Below are 17,847 nucleotides of genomic sequence, written 5' to 3' on the forward strand. Positions count from 1 at the left end.
AACAACTGTAAATTACCTTGCGTGTCTTGGTCATGACAGTGTTTAGTTTGCCCTCTAAAACAGGAATGTGACTAAAGCTGAGAGAGATGATCAGGACGAGCAGAGTCTGCAGTGCCTTCAAACCACTTCAAACACAGACATGTCGAAGTCGCTCTGACTCCCTGATCCCCCCCCTGCTTTAATGCTCCCTCGCTGAGCATTAGCTCCAATCCCTGCAGCTGAGGAGCTACAGCCACGATGTCAATACACATCGCTGGTGATTAGTGTGCGTGTCTGAAGTGCTCATCATCACCACTTTATGCATATTTGATGGGCTTTGATAAGACAATGCGACACTTGAGTCCACAGGCGCTGACTTAGTGTTTGAGGGGTCTAAAGCAAACATGGGGGCCTCCTTTGAGTCCATTAGGGGCCTTCAGTATCAAAGTATTTACCAATGAGACTTATTCATCAGGGATAAATGATAACATGCAATACAGGGATATTTGATGGACATTATGAGATGTGGTCTTAGATTTTGGATCATATTTGTTGTCCTTTCGTGGTTTTATACACAGCTCTGAAAGGCCCCTATACAATTTGAGGGCAAATGTATGCAGTACATCTAACTGATATTTGTTACAAGACCCCGTTAGTGGTCCCTCGAGGCCTACGGGAGTTTTCTGCCCTTCCCTCTTCAGCTTTCCATCCCATCTGGAGGTAAACCGTTGGCAGCCTCGGCACTGCCTGGTCTCTCAGATATTATCTGGCAGCGCGCCACAGAGCGAGGCAGAGAGACAATGTGATACCTACTGTACGGTTATTTGTGTATCCTTGGATGTGTTGTGTGGACGTGTGCCTGCAGAAGAGCTGGAGCGCTGCCATGCTGGAGACAGAGAGCCATACAAGGAGAGGTCAGGCTGCAGGATGGCAGTGCTGCAGATCAGATTAAAGAAGAACTGAGGTCTTCTGTTGGGGAGAGGGGTCCCACTATGGAGCTGCATGCTCAGGCCCACCTTCTCCGTCAGGCCCTGAGAGCAAAAGGAAGTGATGTCAGAAATTGTGCGTGCTAGAAATGACCTTCAGTTTACAATTTGCCACACAATCGACATTATATCCGTCTTTTAAATATTTGTTGTCAATGAAGGAAAATAAATGGTTAAAGGAGACTTTTGTTTCACTATAACTTGAATAAGATATAGGTAAATGTGTATAATGCTAGCTAGATAACATGTATTGTTTCCCTTGGTGGTATTGGTAGAGGTATTAATGCATGCATGTGACTAAATGTAATAAATAAAGGCTCAGTTAGCTTCATTTTACAAACGATATGCGCAGTAATAAGTGAAGCAAAATAAGGCTTGTGTTTAAATCAGAGTGCTAGTGATCGATTCTACAGGAAATAATCAATCCTTTCATTTGTAGTAAAAGTACAGTCCTGGCTGGGCTGAACAGCATGCTGGTGTTCATTCCCTGCTCTCTGCAGAGTGTGTGTTACCTTCCTAATGCGTGTGTGTTTGAATGTTTTATAAATCAACCGAGCGAAAGTCTACACAAGATGAAAGAGATTCTGAAAATGATCTAACTGCTCTGAAGTCTGTATCTGCGTGTGACTGTGTGTGTGTGTGAGAGAGAGAGTGAAAGTGCAGGAGGGAGATTTATGTAGAAGTGAGGTCAAATATCTTCTATACCTAATAATACATCACACACACACACACGCACGCGCACACACACACACACACACACACAACCTCCCCCACCCATGTGTTGACAGTTTCCATGGTGAATGCTGAAGAGTCATCTCTGCATTCCTCCGAGCGCGCTCACACACACGCGCACACACACATTAACATTCACTCTAAGGGGGGGTCGGTTACACTCTCTCCCAGTTCAATATTTGATTTCAGCTGCAAACATGTCTGAGATTTGCAGTGTCTGGTGGGTAAAATGTGCTCTTGGCAATACTAGTGTACTAATACTATTACAAGTAAAAGTACTGCATACTTAGGTAAACATATGAAAGATTTAGCATAAAATGACACCCCCTATCCTGCCGAATGGCTCGTTTCAGAATAATATCTTTCATACTATTGGATTATATGTTATTAATGCATCCATGTGTGCAGGACAGAAAACTCCATGGGTCATTGGCTTCGTTAGCAAACTTGTAGACTTGCTAGCATTCATAAGTAATGCAACCATGACGTTAGAGCTGTTCGTATTTATGACTGAGACTGTAGGGGTAGAATATTGAACCCTACATTACGTTGTTTTTGTAATCTGAACATCCAAAGTGAATGAAATAAAAGAAGTGGAGGAAAGGGTTCAATAATTCATTTGAGTAGAAAAAATTCCCTCATTGTTTTTAAATACAGCATTTGAGTGTTAAGTGAAGTGACTTTCCCCCGACCCTTAAGATTTATGGCCCCGTGTAGGGTTTCTGTGTGTGTGTGTCACTACAGCAATAACTTATGAGGTGAACACCAGAAACATGATCCTGTCTGCACTTTCATTGTTTTTCTGTTTAGTTACTCTGGAAATTGCTTGATAAAAGCCAGACTAGAAGACACACCTCAGGAAAGCTTAGTTTAGACACACACACGCCGTTTAAATTCCTGAATAATCCAACGCAAAGCTGAAGGGCGGAGAGGAGTTAACTTGTGTAAATACTTTAGTGTATATTATCCCTTACACTTCACAGTAGCTGCACATACCTTGCAGCCACCGTGGAGCATTGTGGGTAAAGTGTGAGTAGCTAGCACCTGCAGGAGCACCTGTGGAGGGTGAAGAAATGAGTGTGAGGTGTTAGAAAGCACAGCGCCGTGTCACAGGAGTTAATGAAGTGAGCCTGCTGGCGATGAGTGACTCAGACACATGGACAGCGTCAGCCTCCATCACAGCCTCCATCACAGGGTGTTGAAATCAAACTCTTTGGGTGATTCGGGGTCAGTGTTGGAAGACGTCCATCATGACACGCCACTGTAAGGAAGGCTGCGGTAGCGAAACAGCTGCTAGCTTCCTGTCAGAGCAGACCTGCGAGCATGGGGAAAAAGGGTCATGCTGTGAATTTACAACGGAAAAAACATGGTTGTTGAACCAACCTGTGGTAGTGGAGGTGAAACAAGTACAATAACCATTATTTTGCTATTAAAAGTTAACAACTTCTAGATCCTTCACATCGACAGTTTTAAGAGTTTTCCTGGGAGACAGGAGCACGTTTTGGTGTAAATTCCTTGGATGTAGCTACTATAAGGAGTGGATGTACTTACCAGGACGTCATCCATTGGTTTGTGGACAAAAGGATTGAAGCCTCGACTTTTGCCTTTTTGTTTGCATCTTGGTTTTTGAGAACCAGATTTGACACAAGAGGGTGGAATAAAGTACAACCGAACATTGAAGAAGACATATTCAGGCAACCAAAAGGTTACAATTAAAGAGGCCCTATTCTGCCGTTTGGGATTTCCCTATAGTGTGTTCAATAGGTTTCTGTGCATGAAAAAACATTTGAGTCTCTCCGTCAGGCAGCAATTGTTGGGTGTAAAACCCAAATGATAGTCTGTTTTATAAACTCATCCATTTCGAGTATTTCTTGAGGAGGAAAACAGTGAAGAGGGGAACATTCAGCAAAGTGCTGCATTTACCCAGCGAGAGACAGGCAGCAGCGATGGAGGCTGTAAACATCAGCGTTGATTACAATGAAGACGGGAAAACGTGTCGCCTCTGGTAGACTCTGGGGAGAACACGCTGCTTACTTCTCTCGGCGCGCTGCTACATTTTTCTGTCTGAACTTTTTTTATGTGGAGCAACCCTCGAGCCGTAGGAGGGTAACGCCACGAAATGTGCAATCTCCGAAAACAGCAGCAGTATACAGTGATGGCAAACAACAAGTTACCTTTACGTACAGCAGTGAGTCAATCAAGGAGACAATGGTTCCCACATTAGCAACTGATCCATAACAGGCAGAGGAAAGAAAACTGGGTCAAATGGACCCTGAGAGAGAACGAGTGCAAGTTAGAAAAAGCCACAGCGCGAACCAATCGACACTAGATCTCTATTTCTCTCATCTGCACACGTGAGGAAGAGAGATGGAGGAAGAGAGATGGAGTTGGATGGAGAATCGGTTGATAAAGAGGTGTAACAAATAACGCAGGAGAGCGACTGAGGTTTCAGCTCATCTGCATTTTAAATGAAGAAAGTGAGGAGATTGGTGACAAATATAATAAGCAGAGAATAAATCCCATAAGACTAACAAGGGAACGGGTGACACAGTATTAAAGACAGGAGGAGGAGGAGATGGAGATATGGCCGCGGCCTAATGTTGAATTATAAAACATGTATTCTGCTAGAAGTTTTTTTTTCTGATGTTTGCAAGCGTCGAAAAAGCTGATTGATGGCTTGCCCAGAGACGGAGAAGAAAAAAACAAATTGGCCCAGATTTGTCACGAGGATCTCTGATCAGCAGCATCACAGATCCTGAGGAAAGAAATCCACAGCGAGAAAAAAAACACCCAGTCGACGCTATACCTTCACAATTAAAACGATTTGTGTGATACCAGCAGGAACAAGTTAGACCAAATGCAGAAACGTAGCTCCGGGCGTAGAAGGGAACCTAGTGTGAACCCCCCTATAGGCTAATGGTTCAGTCTGTATTGATAGATTAATGAGGAACTACGGGGGTGGATTTGTATTCTAACTTTTTGATGACTAATTTAGGAGATCAGAAAATATCAGCTAAACCTTGAAGGAATAGAAGTACTGAATTGTACCTCTTTAATAAATGATATGAGCAAAGAAACTTGTAAACGGAATCTGAAATAACACGAATAAACTAAGTGTTTACTTGCCAACCATGAGACCTCAGAAATCGGGAGCATTTCAAAACCACCGCGGGGGGTGCTAGTGGATATGGATATGTGTGGGCTGGACCTAAGGGTAGAGTTGTCGATTGTTGTTCTGTTTTCTGTGACTGACTATCTTCCTCACCCTCTCAGACTTTCAGTTGCGCGCGCTGCTAAAGAGACGTGCTACCATGGAAACCAAACAATGGTGTAGCTGTATTAAAGTCCGAGTGGAAACAGTCCTGAGTAAATCTGATTTTGTCAGAAATCGGGAAAAATGCGGGAGAAATATGACCCCGGGAGGAAACCGGGAGAGGGCAGTGAAATCGGGAGTCTATGCTAACGTTAGCAAGCTAGCTCAGAGATATCATTACATTATAAGTAAACAGTTTATATTTTGTTGTTTTATGAGCCGTATAAGCTCAACCTGTTTTGCACAATGTGACCGTTTGATGCCTTTGCTTGCACTGTGTTCGATTAAAAAAAGCCTTGTTTTGGAAAGAAATTCAATGCTTTTTGCCGCGAAAAATTCGTTTTCTCAGTGAAAGTCTTCATGATCGAACAAGGGTTTAGAAAAGTAATGAATGAGAACACACCGGAAACTTCAGTAATGTTTGTGTTATTCCTAAGTTTTGCGCTGCATCATTTGCTTCTTGTTATAATAAGAAAAACACCATAAACATCAGAACATATAAAACAATATACAAAATGAATACATCTTACAAATCTATTTATTTAAAATAAAAAACATGATTCATCATACTCATTGCAGTCAAATGAGAAAATGAAAGGACACTGGGGAAACCTTGCAGTGGCATGTTCAGCGGTGTGTATCGATGCTACCTGTGTGCGTGTGTGTGTGTTATTCACCTGTGTAAATGTAAATGTGTGTGTGTTAATTATAATGTTAAAACCAATTTGAACACTGCAACAGAGAGGCACACACACACATAGATCTGTTTATGTTATTGGAAGTTTCTGAAGTAACTGTTGTCATCAATCAAGACCTCTCAAAAGGGTCTCAGCTTGACCCCTTGTTGTCCCTAACTGAAGAACATATTGCTATCACTTTAATTGTAGGATGCTATGCTATGAATAACACTTTTGAGTATCATAAGGGGAGATATTTATGGATTTGGGCATCTTGTCCTGATTGGATACAATTCTGCATTCAGCCAATTTCAGAGCGATGGTTGGAATATGTAACGTCCAATCAGAAAACACCCTCGTAATAAACTTTGACTTAGGGTAGAATATGTTATGAAGAGTACATCTTAATACGAGCTGTGACCTGACTACAGCCTGATATTGCTCATTCAGTTGCTTAAAATACCTTTTAAACTATTTAAAAACACCAAACAGAGCTCAGTGATGAGGGACAGCCTGGCTCATCTTGTTACTTAGGCCGTTTGGACCCCGCTGGGTGTTGGACACTTTGTGTGTGTGTTGTCGCTGGATCTGTGAGTGTGTGTTCACACAGCAGTCAACATGATACAACAATTCATCCGTTTGCTGTAAAAACACCTCAGAGACTCAACAGATGCTCATTGATGTTGGGAACAGCTGATCAGATGCTTTTGTTTTGGCTGCTAAGTGCAAAGGAAAAACTTTACAATCAAAGAGACGAAACCTCTCAGATCATTTTCTGGAAATGTTTCGAGATAGTTAGCAATTTGTTGAGCTCTAAGGCTTGAAATAGTTGGGGACTGGTAGCCTAGCTTAACTAAAATGAAAACAGGGGATGTATTAAAATGTTAACTGCCCTTTGAACTCATTCAAGTCATGTGATGTTTATAAAATACTGGAACATTTTGGGAAATGAGCTTATCTGCTCTTATTGTTAGTCTAGTTAGCATAAAGACTGGACGCAGTATTTCAATACCAACCTAGTTAACACATTGTATCTTTCTAACATGCCAAAACATTTGTCCTTGATTGACAGTTTAACCATTATCCAGGCCAAGACATATTTATAGCTGCATTTTTATAAGCTTTGACATAGCTAGGCTAGCTGTTTCCACCCGCTCTCTGTCTTTATGCTAACCACACCTGGAGTCTCACTCTGTATGCACAGGCATGACATTGATCTTCGTATTGAAGCAAATAAACAGCTTCTCCAAAATGTTTAACTATTCCTTTAAAGAGCAGAAGTGACACTTAGGAACATGCATGGTTTTCCTGTGTAAAAAAAGGAAGTAATATACTCATGTTGCTCACAGCTGGAAGACATGAGTCCAGATAAGTGACGGCTAGGTTGAGAGATCTGCAGACTTTCATGTCACTAACATGTAACCCAGGAAAAGGCTTGTGTTGACACCACTCTGTCGTTATAAAACAGTACATGCGACTCTTTGTCTCACGGCACTCGCACAAACACACACGAGACTCTGATAAAAACAGCAGGATACATTTCTGAATATCTATAAAAGAAGAGTGCTTGCTGTCGCCACTGTGAGCGGCAGTTCAAGTGTTGACCCGGCGAGCGCACCTCCGATAATTTCAAATATTGGCACCACGTACAGTATATCTCACACACAAACACACTAACTGCATATCTCCTCGTAAAGCTTAAAAATGTCTTTTTAAAATCTCGTAATTTTCAAAAAACTAGAGTAGAGAATAAAAGTAAATCTTATCCTTTTTTGTTAAGGTAGGAATACTCTGGGGTGGTGGCTGTAGTGCAATACCTCTCATGTGGGAGACATGTTGGCGTTTACTCCGTGACAGCAATAAGGCTCAGGCTGCATAAACCACCAGTCTCTGCAAATACAAAATAACTTTGTGACTAAACAAGGAAACAACTTCCATGAGCCCAAAGAGAAAATGTCTGTGCTTCCTCCAAAACAGAAACTTCAACAGGGAACAAAGACAGGTTGTTCTTGGCATTGGAAGAAGAAGAAATAGTCCAGCATGTGCGCTTCATTTGTTATCCCTAGAGGCAGGTTTAGTGGTCCTTTATTCCCAAGTGGCAGTGTTACCTCAAAAAAAGTTTCTTGTAGTGCTATGGTCTTAACAGGGAGCAAATATCTCGGTGAAAAAAAATCACTGGAAGCGCCACAGATTTAAACGGATCTTCACAGAAATCGAAGTTCCATTGCTGTTTGTAAAAAAAATCCCCCTGCTCCTCCACTGCAGAGCTGAAGAAACACCTCCTAAAGTCAGCTTTTTTTTACTCCCAACGTCCGTCGCTTGGAAACAACTTGGTGTCCCAGAAATCGTCTTTGGGCGTGTGTCTGGTGTGTGTGACGGGTGTTTTCCTGTGAGCGCTGCAGTGTGTGGGTGCGGGGGAAACTGTGTGTCAGTCCATCTCCAGGTCCATCAGCTTGTTGCGTGAGCGAGGAGTGTGCATGGTGTTACGGCAGCAGCAGTGGGCGCAAACCAGTCCGAAGACCAGAGAGAAGAGGCCCACACCTGGAGACACAGCACACGGTTACACATGGGGGGTGTTAGCAACTATACTGCTATTAATACAACTCAAACACACACCAAACATGGGGCCAGTCTGTCTTTACTGCTGTAGTAAATGTATCATTAAGTCTCATTTAAGTATATTAACTTCTTCTCTGGTTTTATTCTCCCGCAGTTTGAATGTACCGGTCCTAATGTAAACTAGGGCTGTCATTCCCAGGCTTCATCACACCTTTAATACTTAAGACTGGCAACCTTCTGGTCTCTTGCACTCGACCATTGTCAGGTAAATTATCATACGGATGTTACCTGTCTTATGTCCTGTTTGTAATCTGTATAAATGACATTGCCAGGGTCTAAATTGAGTTATTGGCCCCATAAAGTACCACCACATGATTTTCTGATGTCTCACTAATTATTGATGTTTGCAGGACTTGGACACAGTAAGAGTGTGACTAGAATCAATATTCCAGCTCACAGCACTATGAATAAATCAACTCCTGACACAACGGATGCCTCTAAACTAAGCCTGAACAGCAACTAAGGATGTCCCCAGCCCTTTTACAAGCCCAGTGCTAATTAAACCATCTTTTATAGATTGGTTTTGGCTATAATTAAGATGAAACACACTCAGATTCTTGTCTTATTTGTGCACTGGCATTGGCAGCTGTCAGTGTCCTAAATAACACGAGCCCTGCACCGTCAGCTAGATGTCAAGTCAGGGAGACAAGTGGCCAACAAAAATCATTTTCAGTGACATTTTGCAGCTTTGCTTTGATAAAAACGGCACATAAACCTTGATTTATTACCCCCTGATTTAAGTTAAATCATATAAAGCAATATCTTAATAAACAAAAGTCTTAAGCTGACACATGAAAGTATACTTTACCTATTGAGGCGGATACTCCATATAAGAGAGGTAACTGTAGGGATTCCCACACTGCAGAAGGAGAGTGACACGCGTTCAATACGAGCAAATAATATAAAATCTGACAGCGTGATCACTTGTGGATTAAAGTTGTGAAAATGAATCCGTTATCTCACCAGCGAATTTGACTGTGATGAAGATTCGGGACGAGGTCAGCTCTCCGGCTTGAGTCCAGGACCCTGTGGAGGCGGAGAGGTACCAGGGAGTGGCCACGCAGTGATACTCCCCACTGTCACTGAGCACACACACACACACACACACACACACACACACACACACACACACACACACACACACACACACACACTGACAATTACCAGCAGTGCTTCTAATGAAACAGTGTGTGTGTTCTCTGCTCCATAAAGCAGGACAGCTCTGGTAGAGAGGAATACTAAACACTATAAAAACAACATTTAGCCACACACAAACTGAGGAAAGTTCCCCTCTACTCACTGCAAGACCTCCAGTTACTGAACGCTGATTTGATTTGATATTTGGTTCTTTTTACGCTTTCTGATTACATGACATGAATATATGACTTGCACTAAAGCGGGTTTCATTAGGGCCGACACGTATACTTCTACATTGTAGCAACGAAGATTTGATGATTAGCATGTTGCAGGAATAAGCAACGATTGCATCAAATGTTGTTTCAGTCTTGTGGGATATACGGACTTCGTATATCAATCACAAACTATCCTTTGACACTCGTGGGGTTTCTCCTGCTAAACGTCCCCATTGACTTCCAACCAAACGGTCGTAGTTTTGATAAAAAACGTTGGTCTGATCGCTCTGAAATCTGCCGTTTGAGAGGATTCCTCTGGAGCCGTTTAACTTCCTGTTTAACTGGAGAGCTAATGGAGCGAGAACGATCTGCTGTTAGCACTATCCGCTCAACATTTCCAATTTGTGTTTATCCTCTCCTGTGCTCTCTTCCACTCCTGCTTTTATTCCTCTCTTCCATCTCTCTTTATGTTTGGATAGCCACCATTTGCTCCGGTTTTTACTTCGGTGTAAATGTCAGGGGTGAAATAGGGTTTGTTGTTTTCAGGCTTCTGCTGAACAGGATGTTTCTGCAGTCATGTGGAGGACACACTGAAGGAATAAGTCTCATGAAACATTTATGTGAATTTCTTTTGACGTCTCAGTATTTGAAAGTCAGAAATAACAGTTGTGTTTTTCCACTACAACTTAAATAATAGCTTGATTTGATGAGTTGTATCACCTGCATTTAGCATTCCTGCTAGTGAGAGCATGGCACTGAGACATAATTAGCATACAAGCTAACAGGAAGTTTGCACCAATATGGGTTTTTGGAGTCAAATTTTTTTCCTTAAAAGCTGCTTGTGGACACTTTTGGCTCCAATTTGAGCATTTAAAAAATAAAAATAGCTTTCCCAGAAACAGTTAATGGAGTGGGCATCATTCAGTCTTTCCGTCTCACCACTTCATGTCCTCAACTATCCGTCCTCTTTTCACTCCTTTCTCTTCACCAGCTCTTCACCACTTCCTCTCCTCTCTTTAGGAAACTTTGCATGCTGTTCTCGAGCCGCTCTCCCTCCATTTCCCATTCACTCTCTTCCCCTCTAACAATCTCTGTTCACTCTCTCCCTCCTATTCACTCCCACCTTCTCCTGCCTCTCTCCCATCTCGCCGCCTATTCTTCCTCTACCTCGTTCTGTCTCCGCGGCCGGCTAACGGAGCGTGAGATTGGCTAATTAACGGCTGCCTGTCGGCCCTGCAAAGACAGCTGGGTAATTTGGTGAGAGTGGAGAAGAGGGAGGGAGGAAGCGAGGAGAGAAGGATGTATCATTAAGCTTACCACACAGAGTTGTTTTTAAAAATATTCATCACGTTACCAGGTGCAAAAATCCTGTTCGCATTTAAAAGACAGACCTAGAGTTTAATAACCTGCATGGATATTATTTGATTTATTCCCAATGCAGATATACTGGAATTAAGAAAGCATGAGTGAGTGTCACGCTCTGTCAAAAATGTCAGCTAATGGGCTTTTGAGCATCACATTACTTTGTTTAAAACCTCTTATATAATTCATATTTGAACCATGGTGGCAGTGAAACAAGATGGACATGGTCCCCTGATTCAATTAAATCAATATTCACTTTTACTTTATTCACCATTATAAAATCCCCTGTGAATAAACCTGCTTCTTTAGCTGCTAAAAGCTCCATTTAGCTCACCAGCTAGTTGCTACCGTTATGCCTCAGCGTACAGTCGGTTTGAAAGAGTCTCTCTAACAGCTGGCTGCTGCAGCTGGAAACAACATTGGTGAGAACATTGAGACTAAACCAAATAAATAAATGTGCCGTAACACCAAAACAATGAAGCTTAAGCATCTCTCGCAGCAGAGGGACTCGTACTGATACAGCCGTTTGAGAACAGGGAGTTTGGAATATGTAAAAGCATATTTTTAGAACAATCTTTTTAAACCACACCTACATTTAATAACTCTAAAATGATGCCTTATTTTCTTCCAGTGTGTGTGTGTGTGTGTGTGTGTGTGTGTGTGTGCTTTGTTTTCTCCCTGGAGGATCACAGTGAAATGTTGAAGAGACCCAAACTGTCACAGTGTGAGCACTTGATGGTGATGTCATCTCACTACCACTGATTTAAAAGTATGCAGCCACACATACACATGCGCACACACTTCTCTAACATGCCAGTCATTCCAGTGAAATGGATGCTGTGTGTCCACATGCAGCAGCACGCTGAGATAACACATTAGTACCACACACTATAGTGTTGGAATCATGCATGTGTGTGCAGAATTTAGTCTCAAGAGAAATCTTTACATTATGTTTTCATTTATTTGAAAGCCTTCAACAAACCTAGCTTTCCTCACACTCTTGTAAAAATTGAACACACACACACACACACACACACACACACACACACACACACACACACACACACACACACACACACACACGTAAAAGTGAATAATATATATAAACTGTCTTTTCTAGAAGCGATGCTGTTGATTTCACATTTATTCACATTAATGTCTGGTGTCAATATCGTGACTGGTGTGCAATCTCCAGACAGGAAGTGATGAAAGGACGCCCCTGAAGTCTGAAAGTGAATAGAGAGCCAGTGATCATGTGTGAAGCTCTGAGGGACGCAGCTGCTGGCTGAGGGTACCAACGTGTGAAACTGCTAAGTGCAACCTCAACATAAGCTACATTTAAAAGCCTTACCACAAACCTCTGCTAGCTATAATGTTCACTACAGCTGGTTATAGGGAGGAATGTGTCATGGGATCTGTAAAAAAGTGCCTTAAAGGTGTATATCAGTATGTAGTGTCTCTACTGGGACATGTCTCCATGCTTTAAGGTTCAAAAAGCTCTTTATTTTTCTCTTACTGCCAGTGCTGCAGCACCTCTTTTCACCCTCCGTCTGAAACCAGAGCCCAGTCTGCTCTGATTGGTTAGCTCTGTTGTGATTAGTCAACCGCTAAGAGATGTCCCGCCCTTTAAATCACGTACAATGTGCTGGAAGGAACTAGCCAAGAGAAGCACGAGTGTCACATACTTAAAAAAAAATATGAATAAAAATGGACACAAATTTCCCAAATCCCAAACATTACGCGGCTAAAACTCAAATATGTTATGTCATCAATGTGTCTATGTGATAATGCACATATCTGCTGTGGTTCAAGAAGAGTTTCAGACTTGTCGTTACCATAAAGTAGTTTCGTTTCTCTGCAAAGGGTTCAGGTCAGGTCACACTTACTAGGTATTTGTCAAAAGCTTCAATAATAAAAAGGCAGAAGAGTAACTCACTAACTAACAAATAAGAGGGTTGACGTGTGTACTATTCACCGTTCCCCTCATAAAACAAGCTCCAACAGGAGGGCTATCAGCCATCCATGAGGAATGTACCACACACACACACACACACACACACACACACACACACACACACACGTAATGTCCTCAAAATTCTCTTCCTGTTCCTTTGAGTCACAGAAACAAAAAGGTGAGTTAGTTACTTATCAATTTGTCCAACAATACACACGTGCAGACGTTCAAACGCTCTTCATGACACAGCTGATATGACTCAACTGGTATAACTGTTTCGACCTTCAGTCTGACACGCCCAAATAAAATGTAAAAGATTGTGTGTGTGTGTGTGTGTGAGCAAAACACCAGAGGAAGTTGGCTGTTGTGCCGCACCTTTGTTGATCCATGTCACTCGATACTAGTCTGCTGATTGGTCGATTTCCTGTGTGTCATTCACGCTCGTAACCGGGACTGTGTCACCTTCTGTTACCGAGTCACTGTGGAAATATTGAATCAGTCTCTAAGAGGATGAAGAACTGGTAGAAAAAGATACTGAAAGCAGGATTAGCAGAAGAGTCTGAAATGAATCGGCATATTTTCGAAGTCAAATATTTTTGAGTGGGTTTATATTTTGATGCCTTAAATAAAGATGGAGGTTAACACGAGTTTAGAATTCTTGCATTTCTGGTTTCTTTGTCTTGAAGTCAATGTGTTTTTGGTTAAAGGTCATTTTAACGTTTTTCTACAACATGAAATACATCACCTTGTTATTTGTGAAGCTTTTATGCGTCTTAAATAAAGTTGTAGCAATAAAATGAAACGACTAAACCTCATCACACGTAACACAAGACAGTCTAAAACTAAAGCGGTGCCAAGGAGCTCCATTGATGTCCGAATCTTCATCACCATGCACCTGGGCACTGTACTTAATTCTAAGTCCATCCAAACACACCGTCACTAAAGCACCAGATACATATTCATCTGCCAACAAATGCACTTTTACTGCCAAGGTGTGTTCCTGAACAGCACTGAGTCAGCTAGAGACGTTGAAACCGGATCACACACACGTCACACACACACAGACCATGAGACAACATGAGTCACAGTGACTGTAGCCCAATGCTGAGGATACAATAATTTCCCTTTATCAGCGTCTAGCCTCTCATTTAGAGGCACTTTTCTGCATTGCTTCTTACGTATATCTGTCTCAAAAGAACAAGTTGTATCGGACAAGAATAACAGGAACATAACGTCCCTGTTCCTCACTGAAGCTTACTTCTTTGTCGACATGATGATTATTTACTACATTTATATACAAATGAGTCCGTCCCAAAGCTTCTAATCTACAGAATAAGTTCCCTCTATTTGAAGGAACACAAGTGCCTAGTATAAGCTGACAACTAATGCAACTTCTCAAAACACTGCTACACAATAATACAGTTTCTGCATCACTCCGTCCTCCCCACAGTGAGCACGTCCATGCGTTACTTCCCCATCAGCTGTGATGCTGAGAGGGAATTTCTCCCATGGTGCATCTGTCTGCGAGAGAACGCTCCAGAAAACCCTGCAGCGCTGCGAGGAAACATTTATGTTGATGTATGAGCATACATTACATGCATGACACACACAGGTGCAAAGACACGAAAACAGTGTGTCCAAACACTGCAGGAAACACCATGACCACACACACACACACACACACACACACACACACACACACACACACACACACACACACACACACACACACACACACACACACACACACACACACACACACACACACACACACACACAATAGGGAGGAAAAGGGGGGAGAGAGAGGGTGACAGATGGGCAGAGGGAGGTGCTGGGGGATGATGTCATGTGATAAGTTAAAGAGTGAGGAGGACGAGGAGGGAGGGAGATGGATGGATGTTTAGGCTGAGGAAGGAGAGATAGTTATGGGATTTACTGCAGATCCAAAAAAGGGAATATGTGCTGGAGGTCGCATTGCAGATAATTAATTTACTGTATAATTTTGAGGTACTTGTACTTTACCTGAGTATAGGGACATCTGTAACACTTAAAGGTTATTTTGTATCCATTATTGCTTTCTGTGTTCTAGTTTACACAATTATAAGCTAGCTCTAGGTGTAAAATAGAGATGTTTTACTATATTCTAAAGCCAGTATTTCAAGCTGCAGCCGCACCACTAACAAAGGAAAGTGAGAGAAATTAGAGTGTGTGTGTGTAATAAGAGTGTTTTTCATCTATGCAACCTTTGGAGACGCGGGAGTCACATCACACTCGACAGGTTGGCAGGTGAGCAGCGAAGCAGAAGAACAAAGCGGTCGTTGGAGTGTGTGTTACAGAAAAAAACAAGCATCTGATTTCTGAGTGTTACTGAGAAAACAAGTACCTGTGTGCGCTCCGGTCTTCGGGGAGGATCCGGAGACGCTGAGAGAGCACTCCATCTTGGCCGTTTCCCACGGATACACATTGGTGCCGTCCGATTGGATGGCCACGGAGAAGGAGGGGCCTGCAACAGCAAACAAATACACTTTTTAGGAAATAAAACAACATTTAACACACATGGAAAACCTCTCAACTGAGATCAAAAGGATGCTGCTTCCAGGTCCCTGAGGAGAGTGAGATCACTGGGAGAGAAAATGGTGTTCAGATGGTGAGCACTGCTTTGATGTCCTCCGATATGCTGAAAACTACAAGGAGGAATCAGCTGAGGTGCAGATAAAAATAGATTAGTAAAAATAGATTAAAGAATTTAAGCTCTGAAGGGGAAACAGGACACCTTTTAACTACCTCCTAGCATTTCAACGTAGTATAGTCTGCTTTTTTCCTCGAGTACGAAGAAACAACGCAGATATAGTATAATAGTTATATTGCGCTGAAGTAGCTACAGCAGGGGTGTCAAACTCAATTTCTTCGCGGGCCACATTATGGTTGCACTCAAAGGGCCGGTTGTAACTTTAAGACTATATATCAAAATACGTATATAAATATTTAATATATATAAAATAATGTATTATTCGACATTATTTCCTCTGCTTGACACACATTATCGGATAGGGTAATAACTTCATAAGTTAACTACGTCTGAAAGCAGAAGTCTGGGGCAAATCATTGCAAGTCTCTTCAGTGAGAATGTTACAAAATGATTTAAAAAAAAATCTAATTCTGAGAAAAAAATGAATATTTTGAAGAAAAAAAGTCAAATTCTGAGAAAAAAAGTCAAAATTGAGATGCATTGTGGGACATGTAGTTTATGGGCAACGTGCTTCTGTAAATCGGCATGTAACCGTATAATAAACATATTATATTCTTTGCAAGCTCTTGAGGGGCCGCATGAAATGAAGTCGCGGGCCGGATTTGGCCCCCGGGCCTTGAGTTTGACACCCCTGAGCTACAGGATACGGTGTTCAGTGGTATGTTTTACTCACAAAAAAAACACACGTTTGTCTGAAATACTGCCTGTTTTTTTAGGGTATTCTAAAATGTCATGCATCATTGTTTTGCTTTAAGATGTAGATTTCTACTTACTCCCCTAATTAAGAAACATTTGTGTTGATTGAAGGAGAATTCGCCTTCTCGTTAGCGTTCGGCTTCCCAAAAAAGTATTGGTTTTCGGGTGGGCCTTGCACCGTGTTGTTGTGAAACGATTTGGACTCTTTATCAATTCTTCATTTTAAAATATACCACGCAAGAAGAGTGATAGAGTCAACGCGGCCAATCAGTAGCATTAGCCGGACGAGCTAACAGTCAGTATGGAGGAAATATAGCAAATAAATATCCTGGAAACTCTGCTTTCTTGACATGACTTCTTTAAAGTAGCCACTCAAGCCAGACTCATTTTAATATGTATTGTAGAGCTTTGGACCTACATTGTTTCTAGATGGTTAAACTTAAGGTTGAGGGGGCCTCACCAAATTCCTCAGTTATCTTCCTGACCCAATGTCATTTTTAGTGTGAGACCGACGGATTGTAGGACAAACCCTCTGCTGTTCTTAGACAGAGAGCAGCGGTCTGTAAAAGACCAACTCTGACCTACACATTCATTCATGTTTCAGAGTAGCAGCAGCTGCTTTCAACACGCTGTGGGTTTCAGTGCTTTCAAAACATCTCTGATTGTATTTAAGCTGTTCTGACAGTTTCCCCGAGAAACATTCATGCATTCATGAAGTCTTGTGCAAACAATCTCCTGTATTATACATGCACTGTGGCTGCTGAGACACAATGTGGAGGCATGTAAAACATCTTTCCTGGGTCACAGCGCTGAGAGCTGAAAGTGAGTCAATCAGGCTTTCTTGGGTCTGGCAGCAGCCCTCAAGAACACGGTATACAAAGAAGATTTTGTCCAGCTAACCAATCAGAGCAGACTGGGCTCTGGTTTCAGAAAAGAGGTGCTGCAGCACAGGCAGCATGAGAAACATAAAGAGCTGTTTGAACATTAAAGCATGGAGACATGTCCCAGTGAGACTACATACTGATATGCACCTGAACATCAGCAGGAGAGGACTCTTTAAAGTAGAGACACTACATACTGATATACACCTGAACATCAGCAGGAGAGGACTCTTTAAAGTAGAGACACTACATACTGATATACACCTGAACATCAGCAGGAGAGGACTCTTTAAAGTAGAGACACTACATACTGATATACACCTGAACATCAGCAGGAGAGGACTCTTTAAAGTAGAGACACTACATACTGATATACACCTGAACATCAGCAGGAGAGGACTCTTTAAAGTAGAGACACCACATACATACACCTGAACATCAGCAGAAGAGGACTCTTTAAAGTAGAGACACTACATACTGATATACACCTGAACATCAGCAGGAGAGGACTCTTTAAAGTAGAGACACTACATACTGATATACACCT

The 17,847-nt window shown here is 42.0% G+C and overlaps 1 protein-coding gene and 1 long non-coding RNA gene across 2 annotated transcripts in view; both read right to left on the reverse strand.

The window, feature by feature from the left end:
• Positions 1 to 5,530: 5,530 nt before the first annotated feature.
• On the reverse strand, positions 5,531 to 9,417 carry LOC104953993 (uncharacterized). The gene is made up of 3 exons (XR_799283.1): positions 9,270 to 9,417; positions 9,115 to 9,165; positions 5,531 to 8,228 (listed from the first exon to the last, which is right to left on the reverse strand). It is a non-coding gene; the product is annotated as an uncharacterized lncRNA (long non-coding RNA).
• Positions 9,418 to 14,451: 5,034 nt separating this feature from the next.
• Positions 14,452 to 17,847, reverse strand: part of LOC104953994 (prostaglandin F2 receptor negative regulator-like) — a gene marked incomplete at its 5' end in the record, with an annotated part of 9,123 nt that continues 5,727 nt past the window's right edge. The window contains 2 exons of the mRNA XM_010781038.1: positions 14,452 to 14,528; positions 15,358 to 15,477. Coding sequence (XP_010779340.1) covers positions 14,452 to 14,528; positions 15,358 to 15,477 — 197 coding nt within the window. The remainder of the gene's footprint in view (positions 14,529 to 15,357; positions 15,478 to 17,847) is intronic.

Source organism: Notothenia coriiceps, unplaced genomic scaffold, assembly GCF_000735185.1.
Source record: "Notothenia coriiceps isolate Sejong01 unplaced genomic scaffold, NC01 NC01_scaffold00022451, whole genome shotgun sequence".
NCBI classification, from domain to species: domain Eukaryota; kingdom Metazoa; phylum Chordata; class Actinopteri; order Perciformes; family Nototheniidae; genus Notothenia; species Notothenia coriiceps.